This window comes from Thamnophis sirtalis, unplaced genomic scaffold, assembly GCF_051295495.1.
Source record: "Thamnophis sirtalis isolate CommonGarterSnake01/CBP01778 unplaced genomic scaffold, rThaSir2_p1.2 scaffold_14, whole genome shotgun sequence".
In the NCBI taxonomy this organism is placed as follows: domain Eukaryota; kingdom Metazoa; phylum Chordata; class Lepidosauria; order Squamata; family Natricidae; genus Thamnophis; species Thamnophis sirtalis.
Window position 1 is genome coordinate 42,458,052 of NW_028261394.1, and position 25,711 is coordinate 42,483,762.

The 25,711-nt window shown below is 43.8% G+C and overlaps 1 protein-coding gene across 3 annotated transcripts in view; it reads right to left on the reverse strand.

The window, feature by feature from the left end:
* Positions 1 to 25,711, reverse strand: part of ZNF423 (zinc finger protein 423) — a 310,184-nt gene that overhangs the window by 125,424 nt on the left and 159,049 nt on the right. For 2 of the 3 annotated variants that reach the window (XM_087729319.1, XM_087729317.1), the window contains exons 5-6: positions 23,992 to 24,076; positions 9,433 to 9,522 (exon numbers count right to left, since the gene is read on the reverse strand). In XM_087729319.1, coding sequence (XP_087585445.1) covers positions 9,433 to 9,522; positions 23,992 to 24,076 — 175 coding nt within the window. The remainder of the gene's footprint in view (positions 1 to 9,432; positions 9,523 to 23,991; positions 24,077 to 25,711) is intronic. The other variant, XM_087729318.1, reaches the window with a different exon arrangement.

A 25,711-nucleotide genomic window follows, 5' to 3' on the forward strand; every position in this document is an offset into this window, starting at 1 on the left:
ATATGGAAATGGAAAATGCTAATTCATGTTTTTCTACTTATGAAAAACCCTAGAGGACGGCAAAACCGCAAATGCACTCAACTTTAATATTATAAATATAATTTGCCTCTCTCTTTGTATTCCCCAGTGTGCTGGCTTTTATCTCCCAATGGCTGGAAGACAGTTTTTTTTGCACAGACACTTTTACATCATCTGTACAGGAAGTCAAACCTTCAAGCCTTTGCCAGTTTGGCAGTGAAGCCAGCGGCTAAGTAATATTGAAAACAGGAACTGAAATAAAATCTCCTTCGCGCAGGAAAAACAAGCCATGAATGAATTCTGAGCACGGTCCAGACATGGAGGGAGGGGGAGAGAAATGAATGCAACTACTGGGAGCCAACTCTGGCTACGGGTCTTCTCCTTGCAATTAGCAAAGTGAGTAGACATGGCAGTCTGTCCTAACAAAAGGAAAACAATTAACCTTCTTGGCGTCCTCTCCATCCGGGAAGTTCAGAGCTACTCAGGATGCAGCCATCGTGGAAACCATGGGTTTTACTTGGAAGTCACCAGTGGTGGGATTCAAATAATTTAACAACTGGTTCGTCCAGGATCAGGCTGGCTGCCGTGGCAGGCATGGCCCATCCTTGTCCTCCAGATCAACCACTCATGTGGGATGGTCCTCCTGCAACAGCCAACTGGACCCTGGGCAAACTGGTTTATTAAATTACGCCAATGGAGAAATGGACAACGGAAGGGCTGGCACGAGGGGAGCAATAGCAATAACAATAACAATAGTTAGACTTATATACCGCTTCATAGGGCCTTCAGCCCTCTCTAAGCGGTTTACAGAGTCAGCATATTGCTCCCAACAACAATCCGGGTCCTCATTTTACCCACCTTGGAAGGATGGAAGGCTGAATCAACCTTGAGCCTGGTGAGATTTGAACAGCCGAACTGCTGAACTGCAGTCAGCTGAAGTAGCCTGCAGTGCTGCATTTAACCACTGCGCCACCTCGGCTCTACTGCAGGAGGAGCAGGGAGAAGAAACAGGGAAATCGGCCTTCTCCTTCCCTCACACTGGCCCATCCATTGCCCATTTCTCCATTGCAACCCAGCGCCCAGGATCCACTTTGATAGCGGGGTGGGGTGGGAAATTTAACCACTGGTTTGCTTGAACCGGTGCAAACCGTCTGAATCCCACAACTGGAAGCCATTTAGCACACAGTCACACATCAATACGAAAAGGATGATGAGACTCTAGAAAAGGCTCAGAGAAGAACAACAAAGATTTTTCAGAAATAGACTGGACCACCCTTTGATCGGGATGGGATAAGGTCTCCTGTCTTAAGAGTCAGCCATTGCAGGCTAACTCTGCCCACTGCCAGCAGTTCAATCCTTGACTCAGCCTTCCATCCTTCTGAAGTCGGTAAAATGAGGGCTTAGATTGTTGGGGACAATAGGCTGACTCTGCAAACTGCTTAGAGAGGGCTGTAAAGTACTACGAAACGGCATAGAAGTCTAAGTGCTAGTGCTAATTCAATAAAGGTAAAAGTTTCCCTATCAGTCCTGTCTGGCTCTAGGGCATGAAGTTCATCTCCATTTCTTAACCAAGAGAGCCAGCACTGTCCGAAGACAATTTCCGTGGTCACGTAGCCAGCATGGCTATATAGCAAAGACACACAGAAGGCTGTTCCCTTCCCACTGAGATGGTACCTATTTATCTATTTGCATTTGCAACAGTGATGGTATTCTGCTGGTTCTTACAGCTTCGGGTGAACCAGTAGCGGCGGCGGCTGGAGGCTCCACCCACCCCACCCCCGACGTAATGGGTGGCCTTCTGCGCCTGTGAGCCCGCACACATTTGCAAAGCAGTAGCGAAGGCAAGTGAATCCCACCACTGATTTGCATGCTTTCAAACTGCTAGATGGGCAGGAGCTGGAGCAAGGAACGGGAGCTCGCCCTGTTGCGAAGTGTTCAGGTTCTGAACCTGGACGGCCAGCTTTCCAACTGACAAGCTCAGTGTCTTTAACTAATGAGCCACTGTGCTCCCTGCCAATTAAATACCCAAACGTTTATAAATATAAAAGCAGGCATTGTGTTGGATATTCAACATGGCCAAAGGATAAGTATATTTTTCCCCCAGAGAATATACTTCTATTCATTGTTAATCTTGCATTTCATACCTTCAAACAGAGATCTTATTCCTTCATTGTTCAACAAGGCATCGCTGCCTATATATACCAGTTTTCATTTGTTCCCCTATTAGAATTGCCTTATCAGCAGCGAGATATCATTATAATAAGTTCTTAACCTTATACATTATATCACCAGACCTTATATTAGTACTTCCTTATATCATTGTTGAATTATTTCACATCATAATTATATCATCATTTACTTTTTCCAATTAAGACATAAGTGTATCATTTTTCATTTCCAAAATTTTGTTTTTTTTCCCTTAGCCATTGATAAAACAAGTCCCATATCTTATAAAATTGTTCATCCTCTTGCTCTCTAATTTCAAATGTCAATTTACTCATTTCGGCACAGTCCATTATTTTTCGAATGATTTCTTCCTCTTTTGGTATTGTTTCACATTTATAAATATAAAAGCAGGCGTTGTGTTGGATATTCAACATGGCCAAAGGATAAGTATATTTTTATTACAGACTGTAAAAGAACTCCATTAAAACATCGTCCCAGGAATGATTCGGGGTTTGTGGATTGGAAGGAGTGCCATGTTTTCCTGTTTGCTCAACTTACTGACTTCAAGGAAGGAGGGTGGAGGGAATAAGAATAACAGTGACATACACTGCAGCACGAAGAGGATGCTGAAATAAAGATTCTACCCTCAGGCTTTTCCCAGGCTTAAAAGGCAGCAAAGGTGCCCAAAGGTATATTTTTCCCTTCCAACCAGGTGGATGTTTTCTTTAGAAAAAGTAAGCAACCGATGGGAAGATTTAATGTTGTTAACCTATTTCAAAGCTCGATCAAAAGGGCCTTTCGTCTCGCACTTTAATTTCGAATGCTGTTTTGCTAACTATCAGCCTGGACTTCTGACAAGAGCGTTCCTGAAGCGGTCTCAGGGGAAAGAGGAGGAGGAGGAGGAAGAGAAGGGAGGGAAGAAAGAAAGAAGGAGAAGGGGGAAAAAAATGACCGAACGAGACAGAGCCAGAGGTGGGGGGTGGGTGGGTGGGAGTTCCATAACTTCTTTTGGCTTTCGTCCTGTCTACATATTATCCCCAAAGGAACAAAGCTCTGAAAAAGCAGATCTCCACCCCTGCATTTGGACATGCCTGGAGATTACATGACCCCAGAGAAAATAAAACGACAATTCCAAGCGTTTGCACACAAAAAAAATATTAAAAAAAGAAACGGTCAAGAACAACAGGCCTCTTTATTTTATAAGAAAATAAAACTTCCACAAATGCTTTCGGCTCCTCTTGGGCCAAAGAACCTGGAGGCAATTATTTTATTGGGATCTCATCTAAAGGAGAGAATTGGAAATGGACGAAGAGGAGGGAGTCAACTAGCAGAGAATGCTGGTGTTTTGCTACCAAAGGTCACTCAACCAACTTGTGTGCTCTAAACTTTGAAAATGGGAAAGTTTCTTCTGCATGACTAGGACTTCAACCTAGAGATAAGGAGACATTTTCCAACAGGGAGAAGAACCAACCAATGTAACAAAACCAGGATGATTAGGGGACCTGAGGCTAAAACATATGTTGAATGGTTGCAGGAACTGGGCATGGCTAGTCTAGTGAAGAGAAGGACCAGGGGAGACATGATAGCAGTCTTCCAAAATTTGAGGGGCTACCACAGAGAGGAAGGGGGTCAAGCTATTTTCCAAAGCACCCGAAGATCAGACAAGGAATAACAGATGGAAACTGACCAAGGAGAGATTCAACCTGGAAATGAGGAACTTTCTGACAGTGAAAACAATCAACCCATGGAACAGAAGTTGCCTTCAGAAGTTGTGGGAGCTTCATCAGTGGAAGCTTTCAAGAAGAGACTGGACTGCCATTTGTCAGAAATGGTGTAGGGTCTCCTGCTTGGGCATGGGGTTGGACTAGATGACCTACAAGGTAACTTCCAACCCTGTTATTCTGTATGGTATGGTTACTAGCAAAGGGCACCCAGTGAGGTTTTTCCAGTATGAAATATTTAAATTCCAAAGTCTGTTCCAAAGGAATGAAGTTCCTACTCTCATTGGAGGTTTGGATTTATAGATGGGACAAGGTTGAAGTCTTTGACTGAGGACCACAACAACGTTTCCACTGCTAAGCAAGACAGCAGTAAGTTTTGCCCCCATTTCAAGATCTTTCTCGCCACCGTCGTTAAGCGAACTGCCGCAGTTATTACACGAGTGACATGGTTGTTCAGTGAATCTGACTCGCCCATGGATGTTGATGGACATTTTCAACCATCCACGTCATGGATATCCCAAAGGTGCCATGACCTCCTTCGTCTTTCCTTGAAGCATTTTCAAGGGGGGGGGGGAAACACCAAGAAAGACCAGTTGCATTTTGAAAAAGCACCTCTGGGATTGTGGGAAGGTTGCAAAATGACCCTGGGACCAGAGGTTGGCAGCTGGGAGTTTGCAGGGGTTCAGGAGAACCTCTAGCTAAGATTCCATGCAATTCAGAGAACACCCAAATTCCACTCCTGGCTGGCCTCGCCCACCCTGCCCCTCCCAGGAGTCCCCATGCAGCCTGTTTTGGATGCAGGTAAGCTCAGGGAGGGTGAAAAACAGGCCTACCGGAAGTTCAAGGAGACCGGAAACAGGCACATTTCTGGCCTCCAGGGGGCCTCCGGAACCTGTTTTAGCTCTCCCGGAGACTCGAGGAAACCCTCTGGAGCCTAGATACAGCAAAATACCCCCCCCTTCGCCGTGATGCAGGAAGCTGACAAGGCCACACCCATTATGGCCACACCCACCCAGCAAACCAGGCAGAGAACCCCTTGCTAATTTTTTTGAAGCCCAGCCCTGCCTGGGACAGTGCAACTCTTAAAAACGAAAGTGATGCCACTTGCCAGAATGTCGATCACATGGCCACAGGAATGCCGCAGTGGTTATAAGTGTGAAAAACGCTTCCAAGTCACTTGTTTTCAGTGCCGTTGTAACTCTGAACGGTCACTACATGAATGTGTATAAGTCAAGGACTATTTGTATTTGCTTCGAATTGCTGGTTGATGCTTAGCATTTTTCCCAGATTCGGGTTATCGTCAGGTGCGTAAAAAGCTGGACTTTTTTTCAATATTAAAAAAAATGGACAAAGATAAGCTGGTCTTTGACTTATAACCAACGATGAGCCCAGGATTTTGGTTGCTAAGTGAGATGTTAGTTAAGGGAGGATTGCCCCGCTTTACGACTTCTCTTGCCATGTTTGTTTAAGTGAATCTCTGTGGTTGTTAAATGAGTGACGTGGCTGTTAAGTGAATCTGACTTAACCCCATCCCGCAAAAGGGGATCGCTTGACCCCGAGATACTGTGACCGTCGTAAATATGAGGCGGATGTCCAGCATCTGAATTTAAATCCCGTGACCACGGGGATGCTGCAATGGTCGTAAGTGTGGGAAATGGTCAGAAGAAGCCACTTGGTTCAGTGCCGTTGTAACTTTGAACTAAGCAAATGGTTATAAGTCAAGGACTACCTGTAGCATCATTAAGATTTCTGGCCAGAAGTCCGAAACCAGCACCCTGAAGTGCACCAATCGGGGACTAAGAGCTCCGAGTGGACGATGAAATGAAACCTGGAAAATCTGCAAGCGTTTCAGACAGTGACAAGTGATATTAATGCCTCCCTCTTTGGCTCAATAAATCAAAACAGATTTAAAGGAACTATTAAGACTCATGTCAAGAATCCACACTTCACTTTAATAACTCCCTATTAACATATTTAACTGCTGGGCTGTATATTTTAAACATTTCTTACTATTGGGTATATGAGTAATTAGCGGCTTTTAAGAAATGCATTAATAATCAGAGAGGCGTGGAGGGGAATACAGAATAGAGAATAACTGAGTTGGAAGGGAGCAGGGAGGTCATCTAGCCCAACCCCCTGCTCAGGCAGGAAACCCTATGCCATTCCGGACAAATTGTTGTCCAATCTCTTCTTTAACACCTCCAGTTATGGAGCCTCCACAACTTCTGGAGGCAAATTGTTCCTCTGATGAATTGTTCTCACTGTCAGGAAATCCCACCTTGGTTCCAGCTTGCTTCTCTCCTTGATTAGTTTCCATCCATTGCTTCTTGTCCTGCCCTTAGGTGCTTTGGAGAATAGCTTGACTCCCTCTTCTTTGTGGCAACCCCTGAGATATTGGAAGACTGCTAGCATGTCTCCCCTAGTCCTTCTTTTCATCAAACTAGACATACCCAATTCCTGCAACCGTTCTTCATATGTTTTAGCCTTCGGTCCCCTAATCATTGCTCTTCTCTGCACTCTTTCTAGAGTCTCCACATCTTTTCTACATTGTGGCGGCCAAAACTGGACACAGTATTCCAAGTGTGGCCTTACCAAGGCATTATAAAGTGGTATTAACACTTTACGGGATCTTGATTCCTTCATTTAGAGGAACGTTCACTTTCTTTTTTTAAAGGAGGGGATAAGATTGTTGAACAATGCTGAGCACTTAAAAATGCATTGTAAGTTTGGGGAAGAATCTGGCAGGAGAGCATGGAGGGGATATTAAAAGGGCAACAATCTGCATTAACAAAGAACAAGAGAATTCCCATCTCTGAAAGGGTTAGAGCAGGGGTGTCAAACTTGATTTCATTGAGGGTTGCATGAGGGTTGTGTTTGACTGTGGGGAGGGGTAACAGGGGGGGGGCATGCCGGCTTGACGTCACTCATATCGGAGGTGCCTGTGGTGGCCTAAGTGCTCTACCAGCGAAAACAGGGTCCCGAGTTACATTTTTGGCTGGAACGGCCTCCTGCATCCCTCTACCAGCAAAATCGGAGTTCAGGGAGGTTGTGCGCGAGCCCCCTGAGCTCCGTTTTCAGCTGGAATGGCCTCCTGCATCCCTCTACCAGCAAAATCGGAGTTCAGGGGGGTTGTGCGCAGCCCTCCTGAGCTCCGTTTTCAGCTGGGATGGCCTTCTGCATCCTTCTACCAGCAAAAATGGAGTTCAGGGGGGTTGCGCGCGGCCCTCCTGATCTCCATCTTCAGCTGGGACGGCCTCCTGCATCCCTCTACCAGCAAAAATGGAGTTCAGGGGGGTTGCGTGCGGCCCTCCTGAGCTCTGTTTTCAGCTTGGATGGCCTCCTGCATCTCTCTGCCAGCAAAAACGGAGTTCAGGGGGGTTGTGCCCGGCCCTCCTGAGCTCCATTTTCAGCTTGGATGGCCTCCTGCATCCGTCTACCAGCAAAATCGGAGTTCAGAGGGGGTTGCGCGCAGCCCTCCTGATCTCCATCTTCAGCTGGGATGGCCTCCTGCATCTCTCTGCCAGCAAAAACAGAGCTTGGCGAGGCCACGTACGGCCCTCCCAAGCTCCGTTTTTGCTGGAAGAGGCACCACGGGCTGGTCCTTTGCTGTTTCCAAGGCGGCCCCGCAGGCGAGATCAAAGCACCCCATGGGCTGGATTCAGACTCAGCCTTGAGTTTGACACCCCTGGTTTAGAGGGTGCACAAACTACAACCCCATGGAGACATGGATGTGTCCCCAAAGGTCCTGTGGGATAATTAGCAATAGCAATAGCAATAGCAGTTATATACCGCTTCATAGGGCTTTCAGCCCTCTCTAAGCGGTTTTACAGAGTCAGCATTATTGCCCCCAATAATCCAGGTCCTCATTTTACCCACCTCGGAAGGATGGAAGGCTGAGTCAACCCTGAGCCAGTGAGATTTGAACAGCCGAACTGCAGAACTGCAGTCAGCTGAAGTAGCCTGCAGTGCTGCATTTAACCACTGCGCCACCTCGCAGCCCCTGCGAGGGACTAACCAGCCCCTGCTTAGCTTTCTCAGCTAGAGAAAGTCCTCTCAAACGCTGCCATCCAGTTAGATTGCCGTCCAAGCGCTGTTCCCACAGTTGCTGCTGAATTTGTAACTTTTAATATAACCGAAGGGGGGAAATTAATAAATGGGTGGTTCTAATCATATTCTTTCAGTGTTAAGTAATTTCATTTCATTTTAATTAAGCTTACATTTCAGTTCAATCCAATTCCGTTTTTTTGTCCTGATTTTGCCCACTTTGGGGAAATACATCTTCGGAAGGCCAAGGGGGTATCTTAACCCAAAACCATTTGAAGGTCCTGGGTGGATAGGTGAGCCTGGGAAGCCAGGTTGAGGGGACATAATGTTGGGCAATAGCAGTGGTGGGATTCAGCCAGTTCGCACCTATTCAGGAGAACCAGTTGTTAACTTTCTAAGCAGTTCGGAGAACTGGTTGTTGGAAGAAATCTCATTTTGTTTTTTCCCACTTTACAGGGCTAATCCTGTAAGGAAGGCAGGAAGGAAACATTCTGGTGTTGTTTCTAGCTTAATCTTTATTGCCCTGCTTACAGAAACTGCCTTTCCAGTTAACCCTTAGTACATTGTAACAGGTAAGGCGAAGTGCCCATTGACCAGAGTGACGTTGAGTTGGTCATGCCCACCCAGTCACATGACCACTGAGCCACGTCTACCCAGCTTGTCATTAGGGCAGAGAACTGATTGTTTATTTGAATCCTATCACTGGACAATAGGAATGATGGAAGACTTAGCTAGCATGGGAAAGAGTTAGCTGGTATGGGAAAGACTTAGTTGGCATGGGAAAAACTTAACTGCCATGGGAAAGATTTACAAGTCTTTTTTTTCAAATCTGCCTTTAAGGAAACCAGAACTGAAACTTATATGCCAACTTATACCAAGCTCCAGTTGAATAACTGTTTCAACTTCTAATTCTAGCTTAACACCAGGATGAAATATTACTGGGAAACTTCTTAAATCATCTCCCATTGACACTGTCAGATCTTCCCCAGTCCCCAGACCAGGATCCCTCAAGGCAAGAAGAGAAATTCCAAGGTAGACTATATGCCTAACTCTGCATTGTGAGAATCCAGCCAACTGTGGCTTATCCAACAAGCCAGGATTAATTCAACCATAAGGCTGTTTACCTGTTACACTGTTACCTTCCCACCAAAGGTGGTTCCTAATTTTTCTACTTGCATTTTTATCTGCTTTCAAACTGCTAGGTTGGCAGAAGCTGGGGCAAGTAGCGGGAGCTCACTCCATTACGCGGCGCTAGGGATTTGAACCGCCGAACTGCCAACCGTTCTGATTGACAAGCTCAGCTTCTTAGCCACTGAGCCACTGCATCCCAACCAATTCAACCACAGTTTAATTCAAAACATGGGAGCCCAGTCTTCAAAAGCATGCTGCCTACCACTCTGAGAAGTTTGAAAGGCAGTGGGAGGGGGGGAAAAAGAGGTGGGAGGGTTGCTTTCACATGCGAATCACATTCTGTGTTTCCTACCTGTAATAGCATTTTTGCTAATCCTCCTCTCCAGTAAGATGGGGGTTGGAAAAGAGTGGAAGACCTCACCATGGGGAACAGGAACTGCACCTATAAGAGACAGGAGGCAGAGAAGCTCAACTCCTCCCCACGTGGCAAGGAGTCTTCATGGATGAATTTGCAACCAAGTCCTGCCATGTGCAGAGAAGGTAGGCGGGATGCCATGGGGTTAGAAGGAGGCCCGTGAAAAAGAGCATCACGTATTCCCTTGCCCTCTGCCTTGATCCATCCTGGCCACGGAAAGGAAAGCCCGTGCCCTCACTGTTCAGAGTGAGGGAGGGAGGAAAGTGGATAGAGAGATGGAAGGAAGGGAGACACAGAAATGGATGAAGTTGAATAGAGGGAGGGAGGGAGGGAGGGAGGGAAGGAAGGAAGGAAGGAAGGAAGGAAGGAAGGAAGGAAGGAAGGGGAGAGGCAAAGGGAGAAGGAAGATGAGAAAAGAAAGGAAGGAAGGAAGGAAAGTGGATAGAGGTAGGTAGGTAAGTAAGTAAGTAGGAAGGGAGAGAAGGAAGGTGGAGAGGAGGAGATAGAGGGAGGGAGGGAGGGATAGAGATGGGTAGCAGATAAAGAGATGGAGGGAGGAGTGAAGAAGGAAGGAAGGAGGGAGGAGACAAAGGGAGAAGGAAGATGAGAAAAGGAAGGAAGGAAAGTTGATGGGGTAGGTAAGAAGGTAGGAAGGGAGAGAAGTGGAGAGAAGGAAGGGATAGAGAGAGGGAGGAGATAGAGATGGAATGAAGGTAGAGAGATAGAGAGTGAATAGATATAGGAAGGAAGAGAGGGAGAGACAGGGAGAAGGAAAAAAGGAAGGAAGGAAGGAAAGTGGTAGAGGTAGGTAAGTAAGTAAGAAGGAAGGGAGAGAAGGAAGGTGGAGAGAAGGAGGAGATAGAGGGAGGGATAGAGATGGGTAGAAGATAAAGAGATGGAGGGAGGAGTGAAGAAGGAAGGAAGGAGGGAGGAGACAAAGGGAGAAGGAAGATGAGAAAAGGAAGGAAGGAAAGTGGATGGGGTAGGTAAGAAGGGAGGGAAGTGGAGAGAAGGAGGGGATAGAGAGAGGGAGGAGATAGAGATGGAATGAAGGTAGAGAGATAGAGAGTGAATAGATATAGGAAGGGAGAGAGGGAGGGAGGAAGGAAGGGAGAAGGAAAAGGAAAAAAGGAAGGAAGGAAGGAAAGTGGATAGAGATAGGTAAGTGGGGAGGGAGGGAGAGGAAAAGTAAGGGAGATGGAGAGAAGGAGGGGATAGAGAGGGGGAGGGGATAGAGATGGAAGGAAGATAGAGAGATGGAGAGAGGAGATAGAGAGTTAATAGACGTAGGGAGAGAGGGGGAAAGAAGGGAGGGAGGGAGGAAGGAAGGAAAGAAGGAAGATTGATCACATTTGCACTGGATCTTTCAAAGTGTTTCAAAACATTGACCCCTTCCCAACAATGCGTTCCACATTTCCAGCCCTGTAACGTCGATTTAGATAACCACGAGTTCCGTTTTCCCCAATCCTTGGATCAACCTTTATGCCATCAAATTGGAAGGCAATAACCCCCAACAAAATCCCTAATAACAAGACTAACTTTGCATACTCCGATCCAAACAAATGCTCTCTGCTGGAATGGGGGTGGGGGGGTGGGGGAATCACCAAGAAGAACTAAAAGGCAAGGAAGCCCCAGAATGTTGATCGTCCTTGTTCTAAATCGGAAGTAACATGAGATGTCTAACTTGCAACTTAACGGCTTCGGTGGCAATCGAATAAAACCTTCTGCAAAAGACCCTTCCTAATGGGCAGCCTTGGAGTTTCATAGGCCAGTTTAAAGCCTCCCTGAGGCTTGCAGTTCAATTTCCGTTGACCTTTAATTAAAGACAATACACTAAATTGACACCAAGAGATTTAAAACTACAATATAAATTTGGCTCCATAACTAGCATCCGAATATATATTTTTTTGTTTGCCGCTTCCTCTTGCTTAAATGTAACGATTTAATAAAAGAAAGGTTGTTAATGACATGATAAATCTTGACTCTCCCTCCTTAAAAATGGCTGAGTTTTAAAAAGGCTCCATACAATGTGTTCCACTAAAAGCAGAGGAAAAAACACATTGTGGCATTTACTCGGTATCAGGAGCGTCAAACTCGATTTCATCGAGGGCCGCAACAGGGTTGTGTTTGGCCTTGGGGGTGGGTGGGCATGGCCAGCTTGACATCACTGGTGTCAGGGGGGCACCTGGGATGGCCTGAGTTCTTTGCCAGCGAAAATGAATTCCTGACCTCCATTTCGGCTGCGATGGCCTCCTGCAACCCTCAGCCAGCAAAAATGGAGCTGGGGAAGGCCATGTGCGGCCTTCCCGAGCTTCATTTTCACTGGCAGGGGCCCTGCAGGCCAGTCATTCGCTGTTTCCAGAGCAGCCCTGCAGGCCAGATCTACCGTATGTTTCAGACTAGAAGACGCACTGGAGTATAAGACGCACCTTTAGTTTTTGGGGAGGAAAATAAGAAAAGAAACATTCTGCCTCTGCCTACCCTCATCCATGGTATTCATCTGGCTAGCGTCCTGTCAGTGTGTGAGAGAGTTGAGGGCTGTTTAGAAACAAACTGTATTTGCTGTGTGAGCAACAAGGAAGGAGACAGCAAGGATCCTGGGCGTGGCTTGTTCTGTACTAAAGCTGCCTGCTGTGCTGATATCTGAAACTAAAACTGAAAGTGAAACTTCTCTGCTGAACTACCACTTTGGAAAACCTGCTTTTGGTATTGTTTACTTAATGTGTTATATTATATCTAAAGAGAAGTTACTGAATCCTGCGGAATCAGTTACTCATATGTGCTTTCTGAATGTAATTGCTGCTGCAAATTCTGACACATCCTTGCTGCAAATAGGCTTGCTAAAGCCAGGTCAGCTTCAGCATATTATTGCAGCCTGATTCAGCAGGAGCAGCTGATTGGCCTCCTGGAACACCCCCAATCAGCTGTTCGAGGCAGACCATCGCTGCCTCCGTGCCTCGCGGTTTTGGCCTACATTCGGTGTATAAGACACATCCAAATTTTCACCCTCTTTTAGAGGAGGAGAAAAGTGTGTCTTATACTCCAAAAAATATGGCAAGCACCCTGCAGGCTGGGTCCGGCCCACGGGCCTTGAGTTTGACACCTCTGCTCGATATGGAGATCCAGCTACCGATTTCACAAATTTGCTTTAATTTGGCAGAAAGTGAAGTTCTCCCCCAAGGCTTCCTGATCTTGCTTGGGTGGAACAAGGGAACGTACATCCCGGGCAAAAACTGCCTGCCTGTAAAAACTCAGCACATCAAGGACATAAGGGTTCTTCCCCTCCAGGACAAGCCTTTTTGTGATGTTTGTGTAATCTCAGATTGATTTACATAGGAAAATGCTGAAGCACGCATTCTTCTCTGCTATATTGTGAAGTGCTCTAATCCCCGGAGGGTTTGGACCATATGGTTGATGAAAAACCCAAGGCAGTGGCTTTTCCTTGGCGTTCTTTGCAGTCACCCGAAGAGAACCGCCCTCGTGGAAATTAAAAGTTGTACGCTGGGCCTTCCTTTCCAAATAGGGTGCACAGGTAGTCCTTGACTTATGATGGCGTGTTTAGTGACCATTCAGAATTATGACGGATCCCTCCGAAAAGCTACTTAGGACATGGCTTTGAAGTTCCAACGTCAGATACAACACGAATGAAGGTGCATGTACATGTCCCAGGATGTACGTGTCCCCCTAACTATGTAGGACTGATGGGAAGGAAGCTAATCACCAGACTGCAAGAACATTCCTTTGTTAATGACATGATCAATCTTGACTCTCCATCCTTAAGAGAGGCTGAGTTTTAAAAAGGCTTGGCTAGAGTTTTGCGCCGCTGTAAGGAAATAACTATTGCTCACAATAGAATCCCTTATGCTACCAGGCTCAAAACCTTGGGCTTAGAGAACCTGGAACTACGCCACCTACAGTCTGACCTAAGAGTAACACACAAAATCATCTGCTACAATGTCCTACCTGTCAACGACTACTTCAGCTTCAACCTCAATAACACATGGGCAAACAGTAAGAAACAAACTCAAGATAAACCACTCCAAACTCGATGCTCCATTCACTCCTTTGTTACATTCTTAAACCCCCACAGCTTCCACCTTCAACTGTCTACCGTGGACTTCACCCCTTTCCTAATAGGCCCATAAAAGGGGCGTGCATAAGCGCACCAGCGTGCCTTCCCTCCCTGTCCTATTCTTCCCATTTACTTGTACTCATTTCCTTTGTTCAAGTTCATGTCTGTACTTATACCTGTTATCTTGTACAAGTTTGACAAACTATCTAACTATCTAACTAGCTAATTAACATACCAGATAGATAGATAGATAGATAGATAGATAGATAGATAGATAGATAGATAGATAGATAGATAGATAGATAGATATAGACATGTAGATAGATGATAGGTAGATAGGTAGATAGATAGATAGATAGGTAGGTAGGTAGGTAGGTAGGTAGGTAGGTAGGCAGGCAGGTAAGTAGGCAGGCAGGCAGGCAGACAGACAGACAGACAGACAGACATGTAGATAGACGATAGGTAGGTATGTAGGTAGGTAGGTAGACATGTAGATAGACGATAGATAGAAAGAAAAAAAGAAAGAAAGGAAGATAGATAGATAGATAGATGATAGATAGATAGATAGATAGATAGATAGATAGATAGATAGATAGATAGATAGATAGACAGACAGACATGTAGATAGATGATAGGTAGGTAGGTAGGTAGGTAGGTAGGCAGGCATGTAGATAGACGATAGATAGATAGATAGATGATAGATAGATAGATAGATAGATAGATAGATAGATAGATAGATAGATAGATAGATAGATAGATAGATAGAGGTAGGTAGGTAGGTAGACATGTAGATAAATGATAGATAGATAGATAGATAGATAGATAGATAGATAGATAGATAGATAGATAGACAGACAGACAGACAGACAGACAGACATGTAGATAGATAGTAGGTAGGTAGGTAGACATGTAGATAGACGATAGATAGATAGATAGACAGACAGACAGACAGACAGACATGTAGATAGATAAATGTTACTAGTTTGGGTAATGAAATGCTTGCAAGAAAACAGCCAAGCTCAGAGAGCACCAAGTATCCACAATTTCATGACCTCATTTTGAGAGCTTAACAACTGGCCTGCATTTATGACCATTTGCAGTGCCCTGTAGTCATGTGACTGCAATTGATGGCAGTTTTGGCATTTACTTCCAATTTCTGGCAAAACCTGCCCGTAGTTAACAATGGGTTCACTTAATGACTGCAATGTCCATTTAATAACTTAACAACCCTCATAGAAAAGATGAAGTCTGGACATGTGGTCAAATGTCAACCATCGTAACTTATACGAGCCATTTCCAGGCTCAATTGATACAGCCTCAATTATCTACTTAAACAAGGGCCAAGGCAGCAGATTCAAAGAAAATTTCACCCTGCCTTTATGATTCAAGCTTCCCTTACACACACACGCGCCTACATAGTGTGCAATCTTTAAGGAGAGTGTGTGTGCCATGTTAATTAGCAGATGTGGATGGGTATCCAACCTCCAAGCTAGTCACAGCTCACAGCTCACACACCTGATTACAGAAATGGTGTTTGATTCCATCGCTTTCTTTTTCCTACCTTTGTATGCAAATATCGAACCACTTGGAAAGGTTTAAAGAGGGCTAATCACCAGCCACCTATGAAAACTGATTTCGGGGGCTGAAAGGAATTTTTAACGGTTAAAAAGGCGCAAAGACAACAGGGCGCTGAGATGACAGCCAATTAGGAATGTATCAGGCAACATGGAAATGTTGACGCCATCGCCGCAGAAATGTCAGCAAGAAGGATGCTTTCCTGATTCAACTATCAAACGAAAGAAGGGCGAGAATAAAATGTTTGAGTTTTTTTCGGAGGAAGGAGAGGAATAGGAGAAAGGGAAAGGCAGAGGAAGAATGGAAGGGAATGTAAGAGTAGGAAAGAGGGGAGGAATGGGAAGAAGAGGGGAAGGGTAAAGGGGAGGAAGGGGAAGGAGAGAAGGGAAAGGAGAGGAGGAAGGAAGGAAGGAGAGAAGAAAGAGAAGAAAGGGGGGTAGGAAGGAGGGAGGGAGGGAAGCAAGGAGGGAAGGAAGGAGGGAAGGAAGGAGAGAAGGAGAGAAGGAAGGAGGGATGGAAAGAGGGAAGGAAGGAGAGAAGGAGAGAAGAAAGGAGGGAAGGAAGGAGGGAATGTAGGAGAGAAGGAAGGGGGGAAGGAAGGAGGAAAGGAAGGAGAAAAGGAGAAAAGAAAGGAGGGAAGGAAGGAAGGAGGGAAGGAAGGAGGGAAGGAAGGAGGGAAGGAGAGAAGGAGGGAAGGGGAAGGAGGGAGGGAAGGAAGGGGATTAGGAGAGAAGAAACGAGGGAAAGAGGGAGGGAGGGAAGAAGAAGACCGTTGTAAGATAAGATGGATCTATAGGATGTTAAAAAAGCAAATCTTCAAGTATATTGTCAACAGTAGGGAAAAATTGTTATAAATACATATTATCAATAACAGTTATGAGATCATATCATTGTGAATGTATATATGAAATTGATAAAATTAAAATAATAATAATAATTTTTTTAAAAAAGCGAAAAAAAATGTTTTTTTTTCCCATTAAAAAAGTGACTGACTATATGACGGAAAATTATGCTTTACTCCCAGGGTCGTCAGGGAACAAAGCAATGTAGCGTTTGGTCAAATGCGCTCCGTTAGAAATGATGAAAACACGTACACAGAGAGAGCCAAGAAAAAGGGATACCAATATTTTACAAAACCAACTTTGTCCTAGAAGGGCTGCACCAAAAAAGAAAGGAATAGAAAGCCTGCTCCTAAATAATAATAATAAATGATTTGTATCCAAATATATTGTTTTTTTAAATAAATAACTCAAGGTGGTGAACATATCCGAAACAACATCTTCTTCCAGTTTCCCTACAACAAGAACCCAGGTGAGGTCGGTTGGGTTGAGTTGAAAGTGACTGCATCTAGTCACCCAGCCAGCTTTCATGGCTAAGGTGGGACTAGAACTCCCAATCCCCTGGAGACTGACCTGAAGTCACCCAGCTGGCTTTCATGGTTAAGGTGGGGCTACAACTCCCAGCCCAAAGTCACCCTGCCAGCTTTCATGGCTAAGGTGGGGTTTGAACTCAGTTTCCTTGTGATTGGTCCTAAGTCACCCAATTGGCTTTCATGGCTAAGATGGGACTAGAACTCCCAGGCTCCTGGAGACTGACCTGAAGTCACCCAGCTGGCTTTCATGGCTAAGGTGGGGCTACAACTCCCAGCCCAAAGTCACCCTGCCAGCTTTCATGGCTAAGGTGGGGTTTGAACTCAGTTTCCTTCTGATTGGCCCTAAGTCACCCAGTTGGCTTTCATGGCTAAGGTGGGACTAGAACTCCCAGTCTCCTGGTGATTGGCTCAAGTCACTCAGCTGGTTTTCATGCTTAAGGTGGAACTAAAATCAAGAACTTTGTGTTTTAAGTGCCTCATCCTGAGTTACAGTGGTTAATCACGGATAAACAACAGCTTTCAAGAATGATCTCTCTTCACTCAAAAAAATATTAATCTAATGTTCTCATCCAATATCCTTTTAAAAGGGGGTGGGTGGATGAAAAGGAGGTGAACAGTTGGTGAACCTCCTGAAATACTTGAGACCTTGTTTAATGCTAGCTCTCCTCTCAAAGCTTGTCAACCCGAAAGTCAAATCAGAAAAGTGTTTCTTGTTCCCTCAACCGCTGCAATTTTTTGGTGCAAAAGAATTCCCACCTAAAAATCCTGGATTGGATAATGAATACATCAAGAAGCAAGCAGATGCAGCCTATTTGTTATTCACAGCCAATTAGCAGGTCTGCTTATTCAAAACAGAGAGAGATTTCAAAAGGGGAAACACAGTTTCATTCAATTCTTCCCCTCGACTTTTCCTTTGATCATTTCCATTATCTCAAGATTGATTGGTCGGTCGGTTTGTTTTTAAACCAATCCACCCCAACCCCAGTCAAATTTACTGCCAGGATGCAAAGAATTGGGTTAAGACCGTAGAATAGGATGTTTTCAGTGGGCGTGGCAATTTGCAATATTGTCAATATCAGTATAGGCCTTCCACTTTCTGTAACTAACAGGAACCTTTGCATCTGTCTGTCTGTCTGCCTGCCCATAAATCAGGGGTCAGCAAGCCGAGCCTCTGGAGCTGCATGTGGCTCTTTCAACCCTCTGCTGCAGCTCCCTCTCGTCAGTTGGCACACATTTTTGAGGGGAACTTCCAGTTAGGTGGGGGAAGCCCAGAGCGCCAGGAGGAGACTCTGTGGCAAGGAGCAGATTTTCCAGTCAGCTCCACAACTGATAGGGCTTTAGGACAGGTAGAGGAAAAAGGATGCCGTGCTAGGAGGAGATTTTATGGTGGGGAAACCAGTCCTGCGGTTGGCTCCAGAATTGAACGTGGGAATTCCAGTTAGGTCCTTTGTGGCTCTTTGAGTGTTTAAGGTTGCCGACCCCTGCCATAGATAGAAGATAGATAGATAGATAGATAGATAGATAGATAGATAGATAGATAGATAGATAGATAGATAGATAGATAGATAGATAGATAGATAGACAGACAGACAGACAGATAGATTAGATTAGATAGATGGTAGGTAGATGATAGATAGATAGATAGATAGATAGATAGATAGATAGATAGATAGATAGATAGATAGATAGATAGATAGATAGATAGATAGATAGATAGATAGATAGAGGTAGGTAGGTAGGTAGGTAATAGGTAGGTAGGTAGGTAGGTAGATAAAGTAAGATAGATAGATAGATAGATAGATAGATAGATAGATAGATAGATAGAAGATAGATAGATAGATAGATAGATAGATAGATAGACAGACAGACAGACAGACATAGATACAGTAGATAGATAGATAGATAGATAGATAGATAGATAGATAGATAGATAGATAGATAGATGATAGATAGATAGATAGATAGATAGATAGATTAGATAGATGGTAGGTAGATGATAGATAGATAGATAGATAGATAGATAGATAGATAGATAGATAGATAGATAGATAGATAGAGGTAGGTAGGTAGGTAGGTAGGTAGGTAGGTAGGTAGGTAGGTAGGTAGATACAGTAAGATAAATAGATAGATAGATAGATAGATAGATAGATAGATAGTAGATAGATAGATAGATAGATAGATAGATAGATAGATAGATAGATAGATAGATAGATAGATAGATAGATATACAGAGAGAGAGATGAGAGAGAGAGATCTGTGTCTCTATCATCTATCTATCTATCTATCTATCTATCTATCTATCTATCTATCTATCTATCTATCTATCTATCTACTGTATCTATGTCTGTCTGTCTGTCTATCTATCTATCTATTTCTCTCTCCCCCATCTACCTACCTACCTGCCTGCCTGCCTGCCTGCCTGCCTGCCTATCTATCTGCCTGATGGCTTCCCACTCATTTTCAATGACTCTTGGTGGTTTACAAAAAAATAAAAACTTAATATACAAATCATCAAAACAATAACCCATCCACCCCTCCCCCTGATCACACCAATTAGTCAAGCAAGCCACTTGAGGGGCCCCATCCCACTCTGGGTTCTCAAAGCCCGTTGGCCAAACCAAGTCTTTAGAACGAGTGTCAAAGTGAGAGGCATGTAATCTCTAGGAGGTGGATGTTCCAAAGGGAGGGAGCCACCAGGAAGAAGGCCCTTCTTCTGGGTTACGGCAGATGGACCGCCTTAGGAGACAGGACCTGCCACATTCCCTGCTTTACCTTCCTGGTGGGTTGCGTGATGTAACCAGGAAGAGATGGTAGTTCAGATCACTTGTCCAAAAACATGAAGGGATTTAAAGGGAACATGTGCTGAATTGCTTCTGCAAGAGAGATGCACACCTGATTTTGTGCAAAACCACGCAGACCGTTGCATTATGAACCAATTGGAATTCCTGGATGCTTTTCAAGGGTAGCTCCATGTAGAGCGTTTAAAGGGTACCAAGAAAGTTGACGGAAGTAAGAAGATCATAAGGCTCCTCTCAAGTTCGAATGCTACGGGTCCTGTAATATTTTAAGAGATATTGAGACTGTAATTCCCAAAATTGCCAGCTCTCGTGGGTTTTCCATTTATTTTGCAAAAGATCTGTCCAACACCCGTTTGAAGAAAAGACCAGGATTTAAGGATAACATCTAGGAAATAAAAGAGCAATCTCCTTGAATGCTATTAGATCTTGGATTCCATCCAAGGTGTTTAAATTTTATATTTCCTTCACAATTAATTTAGCCTTTTCCCAACTTGGGGCTTTCTAGTACGTTGGGATTATAACTCCTAACAGTTCTAAAAGTCCTCGTGGGACGATGGGTGCCTTAGTCTCATAGATCTACAGAAGCAACAGAAGGCCGTTCGACTAAGCTCAACGCAAAGTCCTCGGAACAGTCCAATTCAAAGGAACAACAATGTGAAACATGATTTAATTAAAGAATACTGGATAGAGATTTAGAGTCTGTAATGTATCCATAATTAATTAACACAGTCAATTGTGAAGTCCAGAAATATGTTCATTTTCATGTAATGCTTCAAAAACCATCTGTCACATTTTAAAGTTTAGCTATCTTAATTTTTCCACGGCCCGCTATTCCTCTCAGTATCAGTTTCAAATTTCCCCAAGCCAGAGTCTTCTGTATATGCTGCAATTACAACCTCCATGATCTAGAACTTCCAATAACAACAATAAGACCTGTGTTTGCCCACATTTCTTCAAATTCTTTGGATGGCAACTGACCTTCAGCAATAAGACCTGTGTTTGCTCACATTTCTTCAAATTCTTTGGATGGCAACTGACCTTCAGCCCTCAATTGGCCTGGTAAAATGCTTGGAAATAATGGAAAATGTAATCCGAGACAGACAGACAGACACACACACACACACACACACACACACACACAAACACTCCAGATGAAGAAAGACAATGTAGAAATTTCTTAGATACTTCGTGCAATCCACAAACATGGAAGTTAACTTCATCTGAGATGTCAAACTTTAAAAACTTGCAAGAACTGAGCAACAGTTTACAACACAGTCTCTTTCAGCAGTTCCAAGAAGGTTCCACGCCCATTTACACTATTCAGTGCAAATGGGTATGGAAACTTCTCGGTTCCACAGAGGTTTCCACAGAAGAAGACAAAGAAGACAAGCACTTGTTCCTCGTTGTTCAGAAATACCGAACATGGAATAACTGAGTAATGGGAGGATGTCTGTTTATGTGTTGCCAAACTTTTTGAAAATAATAATAGTTCAACAGTAAAGTCACAATCTACCTTCTCCACCTTCCTAATGCCGTGACCCTTTAATACAGTTCCTCGTGTTGTGGTGATCCCCAAGCATAAAATTATTTTATGTTTTCCGTATTTTTTTTTGGAAAATATGTGTTTTCCAATGGTCTTAGGCGACCCCTGTGAAAGGGTCGTTCGACCCCCCCAAAGGGGTCCCGACCCACAGGTTGAAAACCACTGATCTAGGGCAATGACAAATAGTCCCCTTTAAAGGATATTTTCAGGCACAGGTTGGAGAGTTGTCTGAGTGGGCAGGTTTCATTTGAATTCCTATACTAGGGCCTTCTTAAACCTACTTTCCTATAGGAGAGCTGTAGATTGGAATATTTCACGACAGGTATTGGTTTGGTTTGATTTGGTTTGGTTTATTGGATTTATATGCCGCCCATTAGCAGATCTAAGGCAGGGATAAGGACACCACAGATGCAGATAGCCCCAAAACTCACAGAAGGGCCATTCTTCAAAAGGGACATGCCTCAGCTGAATCTTCCCGGCATGTTAATTTTGACGAATGTTAAGCATAACTAAGGAGCTCTGCAAAGGAAGGAGACATTTCTGTATATTTATCAGTGTCCCAACTCCTCATTAGGTTGAAAAATGACTTTTTGTAGCACCTATTAAAAGAAAGAGAGTAGAGATATTTTAGGGAATGAAGACTCAAATGTCTTGAAGACCAGGAAAAAATGGCTGTAGCTATGCATGCAACTTAGATATTCCTCCTATGGAAATGGATATACTGTAAATATAGATATGAATGTGGGAGAGAAAAGGAGATACAGACAGACGGATGAAGGTGGAGGAGGCAGAGGCAGAAGGATGATTAGATAGATAGATAGATAGATAGATAGATAGATAGATAGATAGATAGATAGATAGATAGATAGATAGATAGATAGATAGATAGATGATAGATGATAGATAGATAGATGATAGATAGATAGATCATAGATGATAGATAGATAGATAGATAGATGATAGATAGATGATAGATAGATAGATAGATAGATAGATAGATAGATAGATAGATAGATAGATGATAGATAGATGATAGATAGATAGGTAGGTAGGTAGGTAGGTAGGTAGGTAGGTAGGTAGGTAGGTAGGTAGGTAGGTAGGTAGATAGATAGATAGATAGATAGATAGATAGATAGATAGATAGATAGATAGATGATAGATGATAGATAGATAGATGATAGATAGATAGATGATAGGTAGATAGATAGATAGATAGATAGATAGATAGATAGATAGATAGATAGATAGATAGATAGATAGATAGACAGACAGTAGATAGATAGATGATAGATGATAGATAGATAGATAGATAGATAGATAGATAGATAGATAGATAGATAGATAGATGGATGGATGGATGGATGGATGGATGGATGGATGGATGGATGGATGGATGGATGGATGGATGGATGGATGGACGGACGGACGGACGGATAGACAGACAGACAGACAGACAGACAGACAGACAGACAGATGAGAGAGAGAGAAAGAGATGATAGATAGATGATAGATAGGTAGACAGACAGACAGACAGATAGACAGACACACAGAGAGACAGACAGATGTCTGCCCATCTCACCCAAAGATACTGTGACCCTAACTTCAAGAATCCCAAAACATTAAAAAAAAAAAAAAGAAATTCCACTCTGCAAATTGGGAAATGCAGTCCCAATGCTTCAAGAGGTCTGAATCAATCACAAAGGGGAACAATGGGGAACAGGTGCAGCCCCAAGGAACTTCAGGACAGTATTTTGAAATGAACCAATAAAGGAAAACCTGACCCCATACACAACACCACAGAGGTAAGAATCTTCTAAACTCCTATCTACATCTGTCCATTGTCACGTGCTCCTCAGCCTGCACAAATAGAAGAATTCCCAGTTGCTGGAAAAGTCACAACCAGGCTCTTCTGAAGTGATTGAACTTAACTTATGATCTAGAATTCTCAAAAGGGAAGTAATGCAGTGGAATAGCAACCAGAACAATAAAAAAAATTAAGTAAATGAAAATCAGGGAAAATCAGGTTTACTCCTCACTCCACCCACTCCACCCGCAGTTGAAATAGAAAAAGTATGGCAGATGATTTTCAAAATATCATTTTTATATGAGGAAACTGACTCTTAACTACCATGTTTCCCCGAAAATAAGACAGGGTCTTATTTTCTTTTGACCCCCCCCAGAATAAGTGCTTGTCCTTACTTTTGGGGAGGTCTTATTATTTTTTCAAAAGTTTTTATTGTTTTTATTAAAGGAAAACACACACACAAAAAGTCATCTTTCATTACATCTTGTAGAAAGCGTATCCATTGGTCACAGGTACATTTCGTGCATTTCTTCCACAATCACATATATTTCATTCAGTTTAAATTGTAGATTTTAGAATTTATATATTTTACTATCACTATAGGGGAGGTCTTATTATTTTTGAGGTGCAGGGGCGGCGAGCGTGGTCACCTCATGCCTGCTTCTGTGTTGCAATATTTTTGAGGAGGGCTTATTTTTGGAGAAGGGCTTATTTTAGCGCATGGGCTCAAAAGTCCTATTAGGCTTATTATCCAGGGAGGTCTTATTTTGGGGGGAAACAGGGTAGATAAGGCTTTCTCTCTTCTTCAAGTTCTAGGGTATGTTTCAAATCATATTTTTTGTTAATGGTGGTTTACTGTTTTTTTTTAAATCTCCAGACCACCATTCTATCTCCAGAAACCACTGCTTCATGAAGACAAGAAGAGAAACTTAGCAAAACAAGCACATATTTATGGATCTCCTGCTATAGATACATATATTGAAACAGCAACCAAAGCAGGGTGTCTTAACTAAGATTGCTACAAGCTAGGATTACAAGATAGGATCCCAAACCAGAAGAAACAAAAGATCTTTTTTTAAAAAAAATCAAAAGAAACTACACAATCTTGACTCTTGAACATGACCTGAAGGTCTTAATGTGTACCCATGAACCACAGAGAATTGAGCTGACAGAGAATATCTTATAGAGAAAGACTATCCATATCCAACGGTCCATCTGAATCGCACCTAAGCAGACAATGTCCAATCGTCATCAAAGGGTCACAACATGAAGTGCTACAGACTAAGGATGAAGGTTAACAACACAGATTAAGCCCAAGAAAGCAAGGCTTACCAATCATATGATTTGCAACGTGAATCTGTATCTCTCGTTCGTTTTCGAAGGTCATCTGGCACTTGATACACTGGTAAGTCTTCTTCTGTTCAAGAAAGAAAGAAGGAAAACAAATGAAGAAAAATCGCCTTTATTGCGGTGCTAGAATTCTTGGAGTTCTTAGCATTCGTGACCCGTCAAAACCGCGCTCGACTAAACCACGTCGCTGACGTCATCAACAGGGCGACAACAGCCAGCGCGGAGAAAGAAGGGCGCTTTAAATAGCGCTTTGAAAGCAAGCCGATTCAATTTAAGGTAAGGGTTAGGTTAAGGGTTAGGTTTAGGGTTAGGTTTAGGGTTAGGTTTAGGGTTAGGTTTAGGGTTAGGGTTAGGTTTAGGGTTAGGTTAAGGGTTAGGATTAGGGTTAGGGTTAGGGTTAGGGTTAGGGTTAGGGTTAGGGTTAGGGTTAGGTTAAGGGTTAGGTTTAGGGTTAGGTTTAGGGTTAGGTTTAGGGTTAGGTTTAGGGGGGTTAGGTTTAGGGGTTAATTTTAGGTTTAGGGTTTACAGCGTGCTTCTGTCTCCGCGCTGTTGTCACCCTATTGATGACGTCAGCGACACGGTTTAGTCGGGCGCGGTTTAGTCGAGGGCAGTTTTGTCGGTGAACCCTTAGCATCAACACAAAACTATGAACAGAACGGCTCTCTGAAATGGTCTGCATTATGGCTTTATCCTCATCGAATGGGTTAAAACAATGGTTGAAAATGAAGCAAGGAGAGAAGCCACTTAGAACTAAGGAGAAATCTCCTAACCGTGAGAGCAATCAACCAATGGAGCAGAAGTTGCCTTCAGAAGTTGTGGGTGCTCCATCACTGGAGGTGCTTAAAAAGAGATTGGGCAGTCATTTGTCTGGAATGGTATAGGCAGGAGTGGGCGGCTGGGGATTCTCAGGGGTTTGGGAGAACCTCTAGCTAAGATTCTGTGCAGAGAACCTCCCAAATATCATTCTTGGCTGGCCCCACCCAGCCCCTCCCAGGAGTCTCCACGCGGCCCATTTTGGATACAGGTAAGTGCAGGGTGTGTGCAGAGGCTCAAGGAGGGTGAAAAACGGGCTAGCGGAAGTTTGAGAAGACCAGAAACAGGCCCATTTCTGGCCTCCAGAGTGCCACCGGAGCCTGGACAGGCCATTTTTGCCCTCCCGGAGGGTCGACAGAAGCTTCCAGAGTCCACCATAGTGCAGGAGGCTGACTAAGCCACACCCACTATGGTCACACCCACCCAGCAACCAGGCAGAGAGCCTGTTGCTAAAATTTTTGAAGCCCACCACTGGATATAAGGCAGTGGTGGAATTCAAAAATGTTTACTACCGTTTCTGGCATGGCTTGGTGGGCATGGCTTGGTGCGCATGGCAGGGGAAGGATACTGTAAAATATGCATTCCCTCCTCACTCCAGGGAAAGATTACTGCAAAATCCCCATTTCCTCCCGATCAGCTGGGACTCAGGAGGCAGAGAATAGATGGGGGTGGGGCCAGTCAGAGGTGGTATTTACTGGTTCTCTGAATTACTCAAAATTTCTGCTACTGGTTCTCCGGAGCCTGTCAGAACCTGCTGAATATCACCTCTGGTATAAAGTCTCCTGCTCAACCAGGGGGTTGAAATAGAAGACCTCCATGTTCCCTTCCAGCTCTATTATCCTATGTTCTAATCTGTACCACCCTCTTCGGAGTTTCAGTTACTATGAAA